This window comes from Aplidium turbinatum, chromosome 7 (assembly GCF_918807975.1).
Source record: "Aplidium turbinatum chromosome 7, kaAplTurb1.1, whole genome shotgun sequence".
Taxonomy (NCBI): domain Eukaryota; kingdom Metazoa; phylum Chordata; class Ascidiacea; order Aplousobranchia; family Polyclinidae; genus Aplidium; species Aplidium turbinatum.
The window spans coordinates 9118321-9140145 of NC_137478.1; the positions used below are offsets into that span (position 1 = coordinate 9118321).

Here is a 21825-nt window from a genome sequence, read left to right on the forward strand (position 1 = left end):
ACAAGAATATGTATTTTCCGGGACAATGCATAAATTAGGTTTATAATAAACAAACCAGTTTGCAATACAATAAGGCAGTTAATGTTGATCGCAAATCTACGATTGTTAATGGTATATATAATACAAGTTTACTTCTTTCAACAATTTTCCAATAGGGACACAATCTTACCTGTCCACAGCTTCAACGAGATATTGCAACTCATCAAATGAAATAACTCGATGATCCCCCATGTCCCTGTGGTTGGCAAGAATCAATGTGGGAATATGAACAGGAATCTGCAGTCAGATAGATAACTGTGTCAAAATTAACCAGAAAAACTTGTTCGGTTAGGAGATAAGAATGTCATTTTTATTACATTAATGTCTTCAGAAGTGACGATGACTAGTTAGGCGAACGCAATGTTACTTGATAAAAAAAAACAATCATATGATTCAATTGGATTTTGTAATAGGTGAATGACGACACCACAATGAAAAAGACGATTTTTGCAGATCTTTTTAAAAATACTTATTTTTGAGATAAAACAGAGTAATGCTAACCTTCGCGGGTTTAATAAAATACTTTTGTTACACACAAAAATATAACATAATTAAAATAAACTCAAACGTTTTCGACACGTACGTGTGTCCTCATTAGGAATTAAATCTGTAATATAGGCTACATAAAACGAAAAATCAAATTTATCTTACGATTTTTCATTTTATGTATGTATAATTGTATATTGCAGATTTAATTCCTGATGAGGACACACGTACGTGTCGAAAACGTTTGAGTTTATTTTAACTATAAATGTTATATTTTTGTGTGTGAAAAAAGTAAGTTATTGAACCCGCTAAGGTTAGCATTACTCTGTTTTATTTCTCTATGGTTCAACAAAGCAAACTCTCTACCAAAGCTTTATCAACGTTATTAGTTTCATTAATTTTTACGAGTATGTACTCCGTATATTTTTTAATTAAAAACGCTGTTTTATTTCTCTAATAACGTTGACAGTGTGAAGTGACCAAGTGGATTGAGTAAACTTGGTACGCTTTATTCAATATGGAAAACATACTTTTGGTAGTTCTTGTTCAATGTACTTGAAAGTCCATTTTTTAGTGATGTCAAACACCATAATGACAGCATGTGCTCCTTTGTATACATCAAGGAAACTAGCATCCAGTTTGTGAGAGTCATCATCATCATCTTCCTGTTCTTTGTGAGAGAGCACCAAAGAATCATTTTGGCGTTTGGGTTTTCCTAAAAATGTTTTAATGTCATAAAAAGAGTGGTTCATAAAGTATAATGAAGATGTAGGATTGTAGTGGCGGCTTGATTGATTGAATCTTTATCCTCGGACTGGGAAAGCTTCTTGCAGAGCTCAATCCTGGCAGTTTCGCATACTTGGACGACTGAATCACAGACGCAGGCCGTTCACCGAGATTAACAGAATGAAGTTTGTGATTGTTGAAGTTTTATTGCCGGGGAATTATTCCATCCATTAGATGCCGCTGAATGGAGAGCAGTCCTTAACGTGCGTTGATCAAGCGCACACCCCGAGAGTCGAACCAGCGCCGCTTGATGTTGAAGGTTCTTCGTTCCAGAAGTCATGCAGTAACCAACTGAGCTATGGGCTTGGACCACAACATTCCAAGCTCGCTACATCTTATCATTTTTTCAGCTAAGAAAAGTGTTTTGGCAATAGGCCTACTTACTCAGTTTTAAATAATCTAGTTAATTATTTATGCATATTGTTACACATGATAAATTTCGCACAAAACTGTGCAATCACACATCAAGCAAAAATGGGACACCCTATTGCACATAAGCAATTGGAGACTGAAGTTTTAACAATAATATAAGTTTAAAAGTTACAAAATATTGTTAGGTTTACCTTTGTCCACAACATCCCAAACATCTACTTTCACAATATCATCAGTAGCTGAAAACAAGTAGAATCTTGATCAATAAAAACATGCTAAATTTAAACTCAATAAATAACTTTGAAGCGTAACATCTGCTTATTGCAAATAACTTTCATATGGACTTGTCATATGTACTGTATTTATTCGAGAATATGATACAGAATATTGTATCAAATGTTGACTCACAGAGTCGGAGAGTGACTTCTAAACAAATAATTTCAAAGTGCAATTTAAGAATTTTGCATGATTTTACCAGGCCTAAGTTAGGGGTGTGACATATCCGGGTCGGGTCTGCTACTATTCGGCTAGTCCGATTGGGCTGATCCGATTCGGCTAGTCCGATTCGGCTATTACCCTTTTCGGCTACAGCCCGATTCGGCTAGTCCGATTTGGCTGATCCGATTCGGCTAGTTCCCTATTGGGCTACAGTCTTTAGCGGTTAGTTCCCTATTCGGCATTTTTTTTGAAAATCCAACGATAATCCTTCTGTAATCCAACATCGTTTCTTTTGCATTCCGACAAAGAAAAACAAATTGAAATGAAATTTAGCGAAAAATGTTTGAACTATTAAATTTAACTGTTTGCTCACATAAAATGGACAACGACGTCTTCTGTTTATTTAGAGAATGTTGTAATATCGCTTCTTTTATAGTTGAAATCATCGAAGCTTTAGATGAGTGGGGTTTAGACCTAACCATTGAGATCTTAAAACTAAAAAACGAATTAAATTTATTTTTGAACTATCAATGTTTGCTCAGATAAAATTTACGTGTATCATGCATCGCCGTCTGCATGCAAACTTAGAATATATTAGAATCCTCAACTATTACAAAATTCTAAATCCAACGACGCCTTCTGTTTATTTGCAGTAGAGAATTTTGTATTTTATTTCACAATAGTTGATCTCGAAGCTTTAGATGAGTGGAGTCAAGACCTAACCACTGAGATCATAAATCATATTTATGACACCGGTTACATCCCTAGTGATATGGTACGTTCCATATTCATAACTTTACCAAAAAAAAACGGAGCAACAGAATGGTCACTCCACAGAACAATTAGCCTTGTGAATTACGTAACAAACAGCTCACTCCGAATCATGTTGATGAGATTGAGACCAAAACTACAATCGGAAATTTCAACAGCACAGTTTTTATTTGTTTCAGACAAAGGGACCACAAAAGGAATTTTTGCATTAAAAATGATAACAGAGAAATGTATGTCCGGTTCTTCTGTTTATTTAGAGGATTTTGTATTTTAATTCGACAATATGGTATCTTTTGCATACTTGCATTTTATCTAGTGTTTACCTTTGAGTGCTTTCCCAGACGGCAAAATCCGTCATTTTTACATTCATTCAACGTCTGTGAATCAATGTAAAAATGACGAGTTTTGATGTCTGGGTTCGTTCAAAGTATGTGTTTTACATGAAAATAACAGTTTTCATGATTACCAATAGGGGTTAATGAGATGAAGTCTCAGCCAAAACGTGTCAACGAAAAAAAGACAGTTGCCAAATAGCGTTTGCCGTAAAAGATGAAGTTAAAACCTAAGTGGCAGTTTAGAGTAAACCTGGGTTTCGGCGTTACATGACCTGAAATTCCTTTGGTTAGTTCCTTCGTTAGACTCTCAGTTGATGTTACTTGATCATGGCAGAGGAATCGATTAGTACGCAGCGCAAAGGTAAGGTTTTTCTACATGATGGCTACATGTTTCAACTAGCTCAATATAGTCCAGACGGGCTTAAGAAATACTGGCGTTGTTCCCGACGTGATGAGAAATGCAAGGCTCGCATCCACACTTGTGTGGCAACAAATCAGGTAATACTGTGTGTTATGATGACTATATTTTGATCATTTGAGAAAATGTGCCAAGAAATGTCAAGTACTTGAATTGTAATAATCGCAACCATTGTTCACCTGCATTGACGTTGGACCTGGGAATGCACCACGGACTGGCCTACCCTAATAATTACAACTGCTTTGATAGTGACGTTGTGCTATTACTTATTACTAGGGCCATTTTTTTTACCTAAAAAATTGAAAAATATGACTTTATTTTTTGAAATATATGATAATATATGACTTTGTTTTAAAGCATCAAATTTATGCTAATCTCTAATTAATAACTCGTATGTAAGTTTTTACATGTATTTTGAACAATAACACACTCGAACAACTAACAAAACACTTCTGTTTCGCTTGAAAATCATTACAAAAATGCAAATGTCTAATGCATTCACTGGCGCCGACTTACGGGGTGGCCAGCCACGCCACCCCATAACCTCTATGGCATGATGGCAGCCACCCCGTTTAGGTTACATTACTTATTGCAAATAAATGTAATTTGAACGGACGTTTAAATCTTTTTTTGATCATTGGTTTTCGCTTCAAGTCAACGTAAAGCAAGAGGTGAACCAATACAGTATTGCGAAGAAAATGATTGTTTTTGTCACAAGCATGATACTCGCGGAACATCAAGCAAGCTACGTGAAGATTATGCAACACGTGGCTACGAGTTTTTTCCTTGTTGTTGTTGCGATCGTTTTATTTGTTACTTTTCATAAGTCATTGTTACAATTGTTAGGTTTACAATGGGATTTATTGATCAATAAAATACGATCTTTCCATTGCCTCCCTCAAAAATCTTTTTTGAAAAATTTTAAACTGCTCATAATATCGCTATAAATTATGCCAGCTATAAAATACTTGGAAATAAAATTATCTCGATGATTTATAGCTCCACCTCCTAAATGAATATCTATTTTCAAATTTTATTAAAAAAAATGCAATTTTCGAAACTTTTTGAGTTTTTATTTAAAAAGTGCACCTAGTAAAGTAGCAGTTTTAACGTTCTGCAAATTTACACGTTTACATGATTCTATTCGAGGAAAGCTACACCCCCTGCCAATTTCCAATAATGAAAGCAACCTTTTTCAATTAGTCAAGATTTTGCATTTTGAATTATTTTCCGATTTCGATTGGAGTGTACTGTCATCTACTTCTTGCTTTAATTTCTACTTTGTTATCTACTTCATGCAGTAATAATGTAATATTGCGTGTCAATGCGTGACAAATTGTGAGGCGGGAATTTATTGGTCTTACATAGGAGTTGCTTGTTACATCATAGAAAAAATTACGAAAAGTTGTCCTGTAAAAGTTTGAGGAGGGAATTTCTTGGTCTGACATAAGTTAGGAGTTGCTTGTTACATCATAGAAAAAATTACAAAAAGCCGTCCAGTAAAAGTTTTCCCCGACATTCCAGTTTTATTCAGCTTAAAGATGCCACCGAAAAAGCGTTCAACTGTCGCAACTGTTTGATCTATTTGCAAGCAATGAAACAAGATCATTAATGCTTCCAAACGTGGTCTGCATTGTGAAAATATACTTATCGTTGCCTTCCACCACCTGCGAGGCGGAGCGATCGTTTAGTAGTGCACTCAAGCGCATAAAAACCTACTTGTGATCTACCATGACGCAACAGCGATAGAACCACATTCTAATTTTAAATGTTTATCAAGCTGAAGCTTAACTGTTACAACTTGACCAGTTGATTAACAGTTGGATTGACAGAGCTGCCGTTCGCAAAAATACTTTTGCCAAATGTTAAATGTCGGAGCGACAACGTAACAATAAAATTCACGACATACTTCCTGTAGTTTGTTGTAAAGTTGTTTTGTAAATAATCGAGCTACAAATCAGGTGTGAAAAGACAATTGCATCTACGAAACACGCTTAGTAAAAAACAAAAACATGCAGTTTGAAAGTTTTTAGGTTGCCATATTGTGCTATCCGCCACCCCGTGCAAAATTAAAAGTCGGCGCCTATGCCGGTGTCATAAATATGATTTATGATCTCAGTGGTTAGGTCTAAACCCCACTCATCTAAAGCTTCGAGATCAAAATACAAAATTCTCTACTGTAAATAAACAGAAGGCGTCGTTGGATTTAGAATTTTGTAATAGTTGAGGATTCTAATATATTCTAAGTTTGCATGCAGACGGCGACGCATGATACATGTCAATTTCATCTGAGCAAACATTAATAGTTTAAAAATAAATTTAATTCGCTTTTTAGTTTTAAGATCTCAATGGTTAGGTCAAAACCCCACTCATCTAAAGCTTCGATAATTTCAACTATAAAAGAAATTTAATAATTCAAACATTTTTCGCTAAATTTGTCGGAATGCAAAAGAAACGATGTTGGATTTTGTTGGATTACAGAAGGATTATCGTTGGATTTTCAAAAAATTGCCGAATAGGGAACTAACCGCTAAAGACTGTAGCCCAATAGGGAACTAGCCGAATCGGATCAGCCAAATCGGACTAGCCGAATCGGGCTGTAGCCGAAAAGGGTAATAGCCGAATCGGACTAGCCGAATCGGATCAGCCCAATCGGACTAGCCGAAACGGGCCATTCCGATCCGGGTCTGCTACTATTCGGTGAGTCCGATTTGGTGAGTTTCCTATTCGGCGAGAGCCTTTTTCGGAGAGTTTCCTATTCGGCGATTTTTTGAAATTTGTCGGGTACCATAGCCTAGGGCAGGGAACCTGCGGCCCGCAGGCCCAATGCGGCCCGCGTGTCTGTTCCATGTGGCCCGCGTCAAAATTTCTTTACCCAAAATATATTGAAACAACAGCTCAAAAAAGAGTAGGGTGTGCATTCTTGGTATATATATATATATTGCGAATGGCCTTCAATGACTAGTTAATCCATCACAGAAGATTAAGAATTACAATTAAGAGTTGAGTTACAATTAAGAGTTGCAACATATTCCGTGTCAGCAGATATCACACGACTCACCAAAAATAAAAACTTTCAGCCATCCCACTAGCTGTGAAAGTGAAATAAATCATTGTCTACTAACTGTCTTCGCTGCATTTTTTATCTGTGAATAAAATTTCGAAATTTTTAGTGGCCCACCTGTGTTATTTCTCATTTTATGTGGCCCGCAATACTAAAAAGGTTCCCCACCCCTGGCCTAGGCTAATTATTATTGCCGCTTTTATATCGTTTTAACGTCGCTAAACGTTGAAATTGTGCAGAAAAAAATAGAAATAAATGTTTGAAAAATTAAACGAAAATTCGTCATGTCAGTTCAGTTGAGTTGTTTTTATTTGTGACCATCATATCAAAAACAATACACGTCAACATACCAAATGTAGAAGCGACAAAACGCGAACATTAAAACGTGCTTGAATTCGTCATGTCAGTTCAGCTCAGTTGTTTTTATTTGTGACCATCATATCAAAAACAATACACATCAACAAGACTCAACATAGCAAAGATCAAGAAAAAGGTAGAAGCGACAAAACGCGAACGTTAAAATGTGCTTGTGACCGAAGTAAGTTATTGAGTTGAAAGAAATTTGGCATGGTCGCAACACCACCAAAAAAATTTAAGATATGAAGGGAAAATAAAAAAAAGATGTTACAAACCAAAAAAATAAATCATGTTTATGTCTATAAGTTAGTGCTTTTAAATAGTCAAACTGATTAGTTTGGATCAACAAATGTGTGGCCTACAGCTTGGATTGAAAAAAAATTATCGGGTGTCGTAGCCTAGTTATCCCCACCAGCAAAAATTTGTTTCAAGAACCCAGTTAGCCTAACAGTTCATTTTTACATTGTAGTAACATATAACCAAATGTGTGGCCTATCGTTTTAACATCGCTAAACGTTGAAATACCGTAGCCTAGTTATCCCAACCAGCAGAAAATGTGTAGAAAATATATATTTCAGACGTTAAATCAATCTATATTCAGACGTTGAATCAATGCAAAAATGAACTGTTAGGCTAACTGGGTTCTTGGAACAAATCGAAGGGCTTCTGTGAATGTTTCTCAGTTTCAACGTAGGGCATCCTAGTCAGCAAAAGTTCCCTTTTCTACACGATTTCAACGTTTATTTTTTTGTTTGTAACATCTTCTTTTTTTTATTTCTTATATCTTTCATTTTTATTTCATTTTCATTTCATTTTCTTTCATTATATATATCTTTCTTTTCATCTTATTTCCTTCATATCTGAAATTTTTCTGAAGGTGTTGCGACTGTGCCAAATTTCTTTCAACTCAATAACTTACTTCGGTCACAAGCACATTTTAACGTTCGCGTTTTGTCGCTTCTACTTTTTTCTCTTGACATGACAAGCACATTTTAACGCTCGCATTTTGTCGCTTCTACCTTTGCTATGTTGACGTGTATTGTTTTTGATATGATGGTCACAAATAAAAACAACTCTGAAACTGAACTGACATGACGAATTTTCATTTAATTGTTCAAACATTTTATTTCTATTTTTTTCTGCACGATTTCAACGTTTAGCGATGTAAAAACGGCAATGATAATTAGGCTACGGTACCCGATAATTTTAAAAAAAGTTCAAAAAATCGCCGAATAGGGAACTCTCCGAAAAAGGCTCTCACCGAATAGAGAACTCACCAAATCGGACTCACAGAAACGGACCATTCCGGACATATCCAGTAGTCAGACAACTCGGCATGCGACAACTCAGCAAGTAGGTAGGCACTTTAACGTAGTACACTCTTCGAAAAACGTACATGCAAATCAGCTGACTTCAGTCATGTGACTCAACACGTGATTATCTGGTCGTCTCTATCGAAAAAATTTGATACAAAGAAATTTAACTGAATGCATCCCCACAACCTGCGTGGCCGAATGGGTTAGGGCAAAGGAGTAGTAATTTCGATTGCGTGGGTTCGATTCCCACGTTCTGCTAATACTATTTTTTCTTCTGCAACTGAACTGAGTGCAAGAAGAATCTTAATGACTGCAATCAATGGAGTTAATAAGGAAAATTGTGACTAAAATACTAGTGATGTCATATACGTCACGCATAATTGCGTTATGGAATTCGGACAGTGTACTACGTTAAAGTGCCTACCCAGCAAGCAGATTTCAGTTATCATACTGCCCAAGTCAGCAAATGAAATTTTCATCTAGCATCGAACTTGCTTAGTCATCGCTTGCTGAACTGAATTTGCTAACTTGTTACATGCCATGTATCGACTTATTTAGTTCACAACTGCTGAATTGTAAGAGACTCTGCATATTCACTTGTGCACTGTGCAGGGGTTCCCAACCTTTTTTGCTGCTCGTATCCCTTTGTCGGGTCTGCTACTATTCGGTGAGTTCCTAACCTCTAACTCCCAACCCTAAAACGGCAATGATAATTAGGCTACAGTACCCGATGATTTAAAAAAAAAATTGAAAAAATCACCGCATAGGGATCGGACTCACCGAAACGGGCCATTCCGCCCTTTGTCAGGTCAGAGCATTCTTCATGGCTCCAAAAAAATTCTGATTGAATTTTTCAGATATATATTACTAAATTAAATTGCTTTTATAGCTCAATTAAACGTTAAATCGGTATTTCACACAAAAATGCAAAAAGTACAAAAATAAATTAAATGTCAGTTATTTTGTTTGTCACTTCTCAGTGAGATATTTGTTGCTGCTTCATTGATAAAATTCGCTCAAACGATGGTTCGATTTTACTCAAGGCAACACGTAAATCATCTTCCAGTTGCAAACGATTTCTGTTGTAGGCTGCTTATTCTTGATATACATCATGGTCGAAAAGCCACTTTCACAGCAACAACTTGTTGAGCAGAGAATTAACACTGTCATGGCTTACATAGCAAGACTTGGGAAGGCTTTCATAGCAACACACCAAAAATCTTCTAACTTTGATTTGTCAAATAGCAGTTTTAATTTTTGGCAGCTTTTCATTTCAATGATGTTCTTCTTCAAATTATCATCATCCGAAATTTTTGTTAAATCAAAAAGAAATGGATTTATAATCCAATGCTGGAAATAATTCAATTCAACAGCAGAAAAGTAACCATCGAAAGAATCAACCAGCATCTTTAAATGGGAAATAATTTCATTTTTGACATTCTGCACCAAAGAGTTATTTGTAATTTTATCAAGAGAAGGAAAATTAGCAACGTTTACATTTTCAATTCTTCGAAACCACAGGGCAGTTTTAGCTTGAAAGCTTGAATTTTTTCTCAAGCTGTAACCACATTTATCTGTTGACCTTGAAGCGACAGGTTTAGATCGTTCAGGAGATGCATGACGTCAGCAATATAAGCCACGCTTAGAACGAATTCATCACTTTCTAGTGAGGCAGCCAGATTAGAATTTCGATGTTGTAAATACAACTTGGATGTTTCTCGAAGTTCAAAACATCCGACATCACTCGACCTCGAGATAGCCACCTTACTTCAGTGTGGTAGCCTACAGCAGAATGTCGTGGTGATTTCCGATTTCGGCACAAAAAAGATTGAAAAATTCTGTGACTCGTGTCACTGTGAAATCTGTTTAAAAAGCTGCTCTGTGGCCCAAGGATCTTCGTACCCCTTAATGTTCAACCTCGTACCCTCAAGGGGTACGAGTACCCCCGGTTGGGAACCCCTGCACTAGTGCAACTTACACTGGAATAAATATGGTATTTTACAATTCTAAATAACACTTTCAGGGTTGGCTACATCAACAACAGATTTCTTGTGTAGGGGCATTACACGTCAATCCACCAGGCCATGTAACCCACCATCTCATTTTTCAATATAAAGTTTACAAGCAGGTAGAATGTTCTATTCTGAATCCAAAAACGCTTGTTGGAATGAAATTGGTCAAGCAGAACAGAAGTTACAGTCATTTCAAAATTGATTGTTTTTGTGACCGTTCATCCGTGACGAGACGCTCTTTAATTTTAGTATATTTTTAAATGCTTGGTATATACATTCTACTTAATGAAATAAGTTGCAACTATGTAAGATTGATGTATTTGTTGTTGTGACTCCAAATGTGCACCTAATTTGTTTTTATCCACATGGTGGCAGTAAGTATAGGGGAATTTATAGCTGGATGCACTAAAAATCACTCATGCGTAACGGTATTTTCAAAAGGTTGTAACTCAAAAGGGACAGCACCTATGAACTTAAATTTGGTGTTGTTGGAAAGCCCTAAACCAGGAGATTTAGCTGTGAAAAACTTGTTTTGTATATTTGATGATATGGAGTGTATAATGAGATTGGTAAAAATACTAAAATACTGATAAATTGAACTGATGGCCACTCCTATATTAGAAGTGGTCTATACTGTACATGGGTCAAAAATACTTTTTTCTTATTTTTCACTGCAGGGACAGTTTTTTTTCTATTCTATTTAACCTATCTCAACATAAGTTGTTGCTGCAGTTGCTGGAACTGTTTGCCTATTTGTGTGAAAGAAGCTAAAAATTTAAATGAATTCAAAGCTCGCTTGAAAACATTCTATTTCAATGAACATTATGACTGAAAGTACTGTATTAATTATCACCATTGTCATGTACAGCGCCCAGGAGCATAGTTTGACTGTGGATGTGGCGCTATATAAATATTGTTATTATTATTAATTTATTATTATTATAAAATGACAAAAGTTTTGATCTTGTATCCAAGAAAAAAGTGTGCAGAGCAAAAATCCAAAATGGCCGCTATTTTCTATGAAAAATCACATTTTTGGCCATAACTTCCTTATTTTGGGGTTGTTTTCACTGGTTCTGGTGCCCAACCCTATGTTTGTGGGGTCAGGCAATATGTTAGTGCATATCAGAAAATTCACTGACAATTGGAGGTTGACTTAATACTAATTTTTACAAAATTTGTTGTTTATTTCACCTTTGTTGAGTTATTTCTTTAAACACACTTTCAATCTCCAGTCCCAGGGCATTGTTAAAAATGTAACATGGTTTTCTCCGAGAAAAGATCCAAGTTCCTGAAACTGTCACAGGGACAATCTGTTGCTTTATAGTGCCCTGAATGTCATCAGTGCCAGGTGGTCGCTGCCAAGTTTCATCTTCTGTGGCAGCACGCGTCAGATGATCTACTGTACTTGAAATGTTGCATCCCCATTATCGTCAAGGTAAAACCCAACGACCAACGTACCATCTTTTGTTTTCTCCCACATCCCATATGACGGCAAATGACTGGTTTGGCTGGAACAGTTCCTTATCCTGACCCTCTGTCTCTTTAGCTCCTGTAAGTGTTTGCACTATTTCCTCTTCACAAGGGAAGACCACTGCTTCCTCAACTTGGAAATCGTCTCCAGGGAGTGCATTGAGATTCTTAATCATCTCCTCTTGGGATACCTTGTTGACCTGGTAAAGATCTCTGGGGACATCTGCATCATGTTGGTGGGTGACTCTTTCACATTGGATTTCTCGCCTTAAGAATGTCTTTAGCTCAGGTGGCTTTTTAGAAACAAGAGTTTTTACTTCATGAACAGATGTAAAAGGACCCCATGTTTTTTTTACATTTCACAAGAAGTTGGTCAATAAACTCACTGGCTCTCACTTTCTTTTGCAAATTCTCTTTCAACCTTTGCTTTTTCTTCTGTTTCTGCTTGTTGCTCCAGATCACCTCTATTTAATCTAGTTGTTTGAGAATAGTAGTGATTGACCGCTCAACTTCATTGATTTGTCTTTCTGACAGCATAAGGTCATCTTTGATCCTCTTAACTTTACCTTGAACATCCTGTTTGAGTGTTTGGCCGATTGTGAAGAAAGATAACCAAACTTGGCCAAGTACCTCTCTTCATTCAAGTTGTTTTCAGCAGGTTTTCCGTTGGTCTGAGACCAGTGTATGGAGAGGAGTTGCTAGAGCAGCATTAAGATCAACATCCCAATACTCAAGCTTGTACTGCAGTTCTACTCCTTTTCCAGCCTGGGTGCACATTTCTCCAGGAAGAAGATGATTGATCGCTTTGTGGAGCATTGTTTTCCATTTTCACATGTGTCCACAGTCCATATGGTAGTCCTGGAGGGTGTGTGTCTTTTTTCAGCAAGGTCACTGCAGGGCTGAGGAAGGATGTCAATTAACAAATCGTGGTTTGCTCGTTCCACACAGATAAAAAAGGGCATTGTCACTCGGTATGTAAAATTTGCAAGAGCTTTGAATCCTGCTATGATGAAATCATTCTCAAGGTAAATTTTACAAGCTAGAACAAGATTATTAAGCGGCGTCTTGGCAAGTAACTGCTTCCTGTACGGAATGCAATCATAGACTGCACCTGGTTATGTCATCTCAGTCTCTGTTTTTATCTGAGGATATGCTGCATGATGTTCCAATGGTATTCCAAACCCAAAAGCAAATCATTGAATACCTAAAAATGAAAATTCCTAATGTCCAAACAGTTGAGTATTTCACTGGTCATGGGTGTGCAGCCCAATATAAAAATTGCAAATCCTTTCACAATCTTTGCCTCCACTGTGGGATTGATGCTTCGTGATCATTTTTTGCCATAAGTCACAGTAAATCTCCATACGATGTCATTGACGGAACTGTTAAAAGATCGACAGCAATGGAGAGTTTAAAATGGAGTTCGAAATTAAATTACTGACACACATAAAATGTTAGAACATTGTCAAAAAAATATTCCCAGCATTCGTTTTCAGATAATATCTACAGATGTCCTTGCTGACACAAGAGAGCAATTGAAGGAAAGATTTGCAATTGCAAGCACAATCAAAGGAACATGGGGGCTCCATTATTTCAACCCACTGCAAGGATCGTCATAGATTGGGATAAAGCGCGTGAGCTGTGATTGAGAATATTCACTAGTGGTTAATCTGCATGTAAAGAAGCGCAACAATCTCAAAGAATTGAATGAAGGGAAGTTTGTTTGTGTGGTTTATGGTCATAATTGGTACATCTGGATTCTGGATGGTTAGCACAACAGACCAAGATAATGAGGATGCAAGCATAGATTTCATGCATCCACATGGTCCATCGACCTCTTTCCGTTGAGAAAGGAAGTACAACTGTTGGGTTCCTTTTGATTACATCTTATGTGTCACTGATGTACCAAACTTGATATCCATACGTGTACAGTACAACTTGTCACTCGGCTCATTCACAAAGATTCTAGAAGAATGGGCAAAGCATTCAAATCATAATTAAATTTGTCACTGTTGAACTCTTGAAAACATTCCCTTTTCTCATGCTTTATTCATTCACATTTGTTGCTTTGTCTGCTTGCTGGAGGCTACACAATTTAGGATTTGTGCTACTTACAGTAGGATACTCCATCAAAATTCTCCAAGTTTGCAAAATTTCTATGGTCTAGTCAGACTCTACTGGTTTATGTTATAAAGGGTTAAGAAGTATGTATAATGGAATTGAGAGCGAAGTATTGCCAATAAGTCATTGAAATACATTTATTCCTGTAACTTTTCATATTGTGAGGGACATGGTCGAATTAAATTATTACGAAGGGTCTTATTTCTTCTGAATTTGCCCTTATTTGGGCATATTTTTTTCGATTTTTAAAGCGCTGAATTGAGACCCTCAATGTGTAATATACAAAACAATATTTTACTAAGTAATTGACCTGTTTCAGAGCTTTCAAATGAGATATTACACAACTTGTTTCGATTTGTCCTTTTAAAGTTATTATCATTTCAAGTATGCGTCATGCTTGAGTGACTTAGATAGTATATCGTATGTGATGACCCCTCATGACCTCAACAGAAATGACAATTGATTTTTTTTTACCATAAATGAATTATTGATACCTAATGAGTATGTGTTTCAAACTTGACTATTGTACATAATCAATTGTGCAAGTGAAAGCTATTACAAAATTTGACTGTGATTTAATCGATTTTGATATGCTTGAATGACCACGAAACGCATATATTTTAAATTGGCATAACTCGACTTCCACTCGACCGATTTTCTTCAAACTAACTTTATTGAAATCAGAATTAATTGGTCTTCCAGTATACCAAATTTCAACTAAATCAGCCACCATGGGTTACATTTGAAATTATTTTGGGTGGCTTGACATGGAATGACCCTGTAGCTAATTGAGGCACTGTTCCAAGTAAAGTTCAGTTTATTTTTTGTTGGCGAAAAAGAAAGACACAAAAAGCAAAAACACAAATAATTCGCACAACAAGGATGGCAGCGAAAGACCAAAAGGTCACCAAAGTCAGCTGCCACCCAAACATTTAAACAAAAGACCCAAAATTAAGAACATTAACACATACGGTATATAATATATATATAGCACAATACCAGCACTTTAATTTGTAAACATTAACAATGGAATAACACAGGGCAACATAAAAAAACTGTGTAGAAAAATAAGCGGATGATACGTTTCAGGAGTGATCATTGCACAAATTCTTTAATTAACATTTATGATATATTTAAATTTAAAAACATTGTAAGAATTTTCTTTTATTTCTTTTGGTACTTGATTCCATAGTTTCACTCCATTAAAACATAGCATCTTCTTACCAGAGTTTGATGTTGTACCGTAGAAGGCAAATATAAATCATTCTTTTGGTTCTGACGGGTTTTATGATGGTGAATTTCATTTACAAAAATAAAGCAGCCAGCAAAGGCCCGGGGCAGCATTGTACATAAATTTTGCAGTCTCTAATTTAATAATATTGTCAATTCTGAGCACATTAAATTGGTGATAAAGAACAGTTGTATTTGTTGACCTCGGCAAAAATAAGCAGGATTGAATGAACTTGTTTTGTAACACTTGTAGTGGAGCAAGCAATGTAGAGTTTGCTCTTCCCCAATTTATAATCGAGTATTGGATCTTGGATTGAAACAAAGCATAATATAAAGTTTGTAATATTGTTAAAGGGGCAATGTATCTCAGCTTAAATGCTATGCCGCAGACTTTTGCAAGCTGCTTTCTAAGATTAATAATATGACTATCCCATGTCAATCACTCATCCAAAGTTACACCTAGATAGTTTATACATTTCTTCCTTTCGATGGATCGGCCACTGATGGACAGACTAAAATTTTCTGCTGCATTTTTTTTTGTTGCAGAGGATCATATAGATAAGTAGTTTTACTATAATTTAATGAAAGTTTATTGGATTTCATCCACACATCAATTTTTTCTATTTCTCTATTGACATTTTTTTGGAGAGATGACAGGCATTTATCTGACATATGAAAGTTTGAGTCATCAGCAAAAAGTGTAGTTGAAAAAGAAGATGCATTTGGAAGATCATTCACATAAAGAAGAAAAAGCAAGGGACCAAGGATTAACCCCTGTGGGACACCACATTTAACAACATTGAAATTAGAATTCTTACCGTTAATTTTTGTACTTTGCATTCTATTTGTTAGATAAGATGTTAAAACGTTTAAAAACTTGCCACGAAAGCCATAATGGTGAAGTTTTTTTAAAAGTATGCCATGATCAACTGTATCGAAAGCTTTACTTAAATCTTAAACAAAAACGGAGCATGTGCATTTGTGATCATTCAAGTTAGAAAGTAAATCATCATAAATTTTTGTCAATGCTAAGCTTGTTGAATCATTTTCACAAAAACCATGTTGAGCTGGGGTTAAAATATTACATTTGTCAATAAAATTCAGCATCCGTTTATATAAAAAATTTTCGAAAATTTTGGCAAAAGTTGGCAATAAAGAAATTGGTCGCAAATCTGTAAAGTGTAAAGGTGAACTAACTTTTGGTACAGGTATTATTAGACTCTTTTTGAGTACATCAGGAAAGATTTCTTGCATAACACATTTATTCAGCACTTTTGTTAAAAAAGGGCATATAATTACATTAGCCATTTTGATAAATTTAGAAGGTATTTCAAAAATGCCTGAAGCTTTATTTGCTTTGAGGCTCCTTATAGCATCAGATACTTCTATCTCATTTATATCAGGAAAGCCAAAAGAAGAACATTTTCTGTTTAACATGAATGATTCAAAATTTGCATTTGAATTTGGAATTTTAGCTGCCATTGAAGTTCCGATATTTGTGAAGTAATTATTTAATAAATTAATGAATTCAATAGAATCTGTTTTATAGCTTTTATCATTTATAGTCATAGTTGAAGGAAGCTTTTTATTATTCGAATTTCTTTTCCCCTCTATGATCTCATGAATGATCTTCCATGTTTTCTTGGAGTCACTTTTTGTTTCTTCAAACTTTTTTTAATAATGTTGATTTTTCAGTGATTGTTTCAAATGATTCAGCTTATTGCAATATGCTTTGTATTTCCTCTTTGCTGATTCATGTTTATTTTTTATCCAATATCTAAATAGTCTGTTTTTTGTTTTAATAGATTTATGAATGCCTTTTGTTATCCATGGTTTGTTACTTGTTAGAGAGCTTAATTTCAGTTCTCGACATGTTTCTAAGTGGTGCATGTTTATCTAGTGTTACTTGAAATCGCATAATAAAAGAGTGCATCAAGTTGTCTGCATCATCACAATCAGTATTTACTTCATTCAAATTAGACTCTAAATCGCATAAGAAGCTGTCAAGACAAAAGTTTTTTAAGCTTCGAATTTTTTTGGTGGGTGAATTACACACTACATTTTTATTTTTAACACATAAGAAAATAGGTAAATGATCAGAGATGTCATGTAAGCAAATGCCATAGGCATTTTGGTTACAAGTTATGTTTGTGTAGATGTGATCTAGTAGGCTTGGATTAGATTCTCCACAAAATCTAGTTGCACTTGTTATCAATGACTGGCAGCCTGCAGCTTCAAGAGCTTCTTTATAATTTAATACTGCAGGAGACTTTGCAGCCTTTAACAAGTCAATATTTATGTCTCCACAAATTATGTATTTACATCGAGAGTTTTCTAATTTGTTTAAAGAATCAATTATTTTGTCTTTAAATGCAGAAAAAGCGTAACTAGGATGACGATATATGACTCCTACAATATTACTTGGTGAGTTTTTTTGCACAATTTCCACCCAAAGATTTTCACAATTGGGTATATCAATCGAAAGGTCTTTTCGCTCATAAAATATATTGCATTGTTTTAAGTAAAGTGCAACACCACCAGCACTGCTACAAGAATCCTTATGTAGCATGACATAGCCTGGTAAGGAATAATTAAGGAACGAGTTAGGACCAATTTTTGTTTCTGAAATGGCAAGAATATCAGGAGAATGATTGACAAGTTGAATAAATTCTTCAATGTTTTCTTTGTTTTTCCTAGACTTCTTGTATTAAAGTGAAACAAAGACAAACTACTTTTGAAACTTGTAACAGTTTCTTGCAATTGTTTATAGTTAAAATATTGTGTATTTGGTTCTGGTTTTAATTGGTTTGTTATATTTTTTGAGCATTTTGGTTGATTATCCTCAACATTTGATTCCAGGCAGTTGCTGTCGTGTGATGTGTTGCACTTCACTTCACAATCAACATTAGAGATGTACCGATACCAAGATTTTGGCCGATACCGATCCCGATATCACTTTTTTAGGCCGATACCGATACTGATGCCGATATTTTGGCCGATACTTTGGTGTTATAAAAAGAAGCAATTTTGGTATTTGCAAGGAATTATATTAAGGTTTTAGTAATGAAAGTCCACCGTAATTGAGGACTGGGGTATAAGGGAAGAAACATCACATCATAATTTGGGTTTCTGAAAAGTTAATAAAGTGTTTGGGCAAACTCTCCAAATAAGCTATCATAATTGATAATAAGATGTAAAATGTAAACCAAGTGATTTGTGTAGTCGTACAAAAACTATTCGACAAGTAATGTGCAACGTAAGGGCACTTGTCGTTTGGTTGAAAAGCTTTAGCAAAAATGTATAATTTTGCATCGTTTTTACGTTGCTAAACGTTTAAAAAACCCGTGTAACTTGGTTGTTTTTAGTAAGCTGGTTCTATCAGTTTGTGATTAAATTTCCACCTTTCGTTGTAATAAACTCACCAAGCTTAAACAATGGGACTACAAATCCTCACTAAACTAATCAAAATGGTCTTGTTGCGCCTAAGATGAGAACCTCATTGTGAAGGAGCGTTCTTCCCGCTATCAGCACAAGGTTGAGCACTCACCAGTAGAGTGAGCTGTTGCGATTCGCTAACCACAATGGTGTAGCTTCCACACTAGCCATTATGTTTCAATCCTTGTCATTGTCAATTCTTGCTACAAAATGGCTGCCGAGAAACATTATAGTTGATTGGATGGTCTAAATGGCTAGTGTGGAAGGTACACCGTTAGGCTATGGTTAGCGAATCGCAACTGCTCGCTGTACTAGTGAGTGCTCAGCCTTGTGCTGATAGATGGGAAGAACGCTACTTTCTTCACAATAAGGTTCTTATCTTAGGCGCAACAAGACCATTTATTGATTAGTTTAGTGAGGATTCGTAGTCCCATTGCTTTCATTTTGAGCCTACTTACTCTGCCATGACATTGTTTAAGCTTGGTGAGTTTATTACAACGAAAGGTGGAAATTAAATCACAAACTGATAGAACCAGCTTACTAAAAACAACCAAGTTACATGGGTTTTTTAAACGTTTAGCAACGTAAAAACGATGTAAAATTATACATTTTTGCTACCTGGGTAGTCTTGGCCTGGGTTTATCCTCTGCTGAGAGTAAAAAATAAACACTAATGATAAATATTGGAGAAATTAAGTCTCCTTCATAACTTAAGAATCGAACAACGCAACACTGCTGAAACAAAACGTTTTGTTTGAGTGAAAGAATCACTGTAAGCAAACAATGCCAAAACGTGCGCGCATGAAGTCATGGGAGTGTGAGGTATCAAAAATTTGAACAGGTTGTTATTTTTCAACATCAATGTGACGTTAGTTACTACTTTAAAAAATCTATATGTATCTTTGCTTCTGCAAAAAATCCGCAGCAAACGCCTTGTTTTTGCATGTTTAGTATCGGCCACAGTATCGACCAAATTTTGCCAATACCGATGCCGATACCGATACTAAAAAAATGGCCGATATCACCGATACCGATATATCGGTACATCTCTAATCAACATCAATGTTAATTAGGTTTAGCAAATCATTATCAGAAATTCTTTGGAATGGTAACCCATCCTGTAAGCAACTTGCACAAAAAAAGGTTGGTTACTGTTCACAAGTATAGACAATTGTTTAGAAGTTAAACCAATGCATTTTAAATGTAGCCAATAATCACAAATATCACATTGGACAGATCTTTGCTTTGGTTTACATAGTTTGATACAAACTTTACAAGAATTTTTGGATGCCATAGTTATCAAAAGGAGATTTCAGGATAGAATCACCAATTTCAAAAAATTTATGAGTTCAAGTTATGTATGAGTGGCTCATAGTTCAACAGTTTGAAATCAACAACAATTTTCATTTTAAACAAATCGTCAGGAGTTTCAATAACATACCATCTGTCTTCACTTTCTTCAAAAACAATTATCTTTCCATTTTTTGTATGACATTTGGAAAATATTTCATCACAACAATTTTTAACATGGGTGAAAACAAATGAAATCAACACAAAATTTTGCATTTTAAAACCTCGACGACACCGATTGTGATGAAAATCACATCATTTGTAAAAATGTATGAAAAAATCATTTTCCCAAAATTTTGTTTTTCTACGTTGAGTACTTTTCGAGATAGAGTGATTTGAAATTTTAGTCATTTTCACCACTTGATGGCACCATTTTTCACATTTTTATCCATATCTCAGCGAATTTTCATCGCAGACACACAGTTGATAGCTCATTTGAAAGGTAATTTTAAGCTCTATCAATCTATTTAAAAATAATGAAACTTTATTTAATAATGAAAGAGGAATGTTGTGTTCTTGGTTGTAAACTTCCGACGAGCATAGTAAAAATATATATTTTCAAAATCAAAAATTTTTTTATTTATTTTTTAATTTGATTCTTCTTCTACAGTCATGCAAAATATTGTGTTGTGTTTTGACCATTCTGTGTGTTTTTTAATAATTTTATTTTCCTTAGTCAATTTTTTTTTTTCTGTTGATCCTTACTAAATTTTTTATACGTATCTGCAGGATAGCTTACATGGGAATTAGTAACAAGCTAAATGCTGAGATAACTTAATTATAAATAAGTACAGCTTCGATGAAGAGGAGGTCTTCATACAGTGTGTCTTTAATATAATTAAGCAAGAAGAGACCGGGAGTTATACAGAGGCAGATGATTTAAATTATTTCTATATTTTCGCAATGCTGCAACATTTTGAAAAATACAAATTCAGCTTGAGGAATGAAGTTGGTTACTGTAGCAGTTTGTATTGCATGTGTCAGGAAATCTTTAAACAATATTATACAACATAGCTTTTTGTAGGTTCTAAAGATGAAATCCAATAGCCAAGATATAATGATAAAAATTCATGATTAAGCAATGACATTGTCGACCGTTACCTTCAGAGATTAACTATAAGCAAATATAAATAATTTTAGTGGACATAACTCGCTACTAGACTACTAATAAAATATACAAACAATAAAAGCTGGTCACTTTATTTGAACAAGTCAAAAATATACAATATACATACATTACATCAGTGTTCCCTCCAAGGTTTTAATAATATTAATTTCTGTTACAGGGGAAATCTACTCAAAGCTAACTGTAGTTTATAAAATACCAAAAAATCCACACTTTACAAACATGCCAATGAAAATTATGCAACTTTATTTGATTGGAAGTAATCATCAAATCAATTTTGGTGATTAGGAGGTGTGCTTACGTCATTGGGTGGGCATGGCTCTATACTTTACATGCAAAATTATAACATTATCGCGAAAACGAAAGTTCTGGCACAAATTCCAAGCAGCAGCTATTTCATAGCAATGATCGAGTACCAGTATGCCAAAAAAGCATGAACACTGAATCTTTGTTATCGTGATCGTACTGTTAATTTGCATGCGAAGTAGAAAGTACCGGTACTGTATAGGGCTATGTCCACCAAATGACGTATCGTAGACACACCTCCTAATCAACAGAATTGATATGCTGATTGATTTCAAATGAAAGTTCTAAGTTGCACAAAACCTTAAAAACTTTTAGATGTAGTCCTAGAAAATTGCTTAAAATACATATTTTACATAAATAACTGACTTTGGTGGGAACACTGCATTACACG

At 35.2% G+C, this 21825-nt stretch overlaps 1 protein-coding gene across 1 annotated transcript in view; it reads right to left on the bottom strand.

Moving 5' to 3' along the window:
- Positions 1-21825, bottom strand: part of LOC145774684 (rab-like protein 6) — a 37383-nt gene that overhangs the window by 11596 nt on the left and 3962 nt on the right. Inside the window, exons 3-5 of the mRNA XM_082585979.1 lie at positions 1875-1922; positions 1056-1240; positions 170-276 (exon numbers count right to left, since the gene is read on the bottom strand). Of these exons, the coding sequence (XP_082442105.1) occupies positions 170-276; positions 1056-1240; positions 1875-1922 (340 nt within the window). The remainder of the gene's footprint in view (positions 1-169; positions 277-1055; positions 1241-1874; positions 1923-21825) is intronic.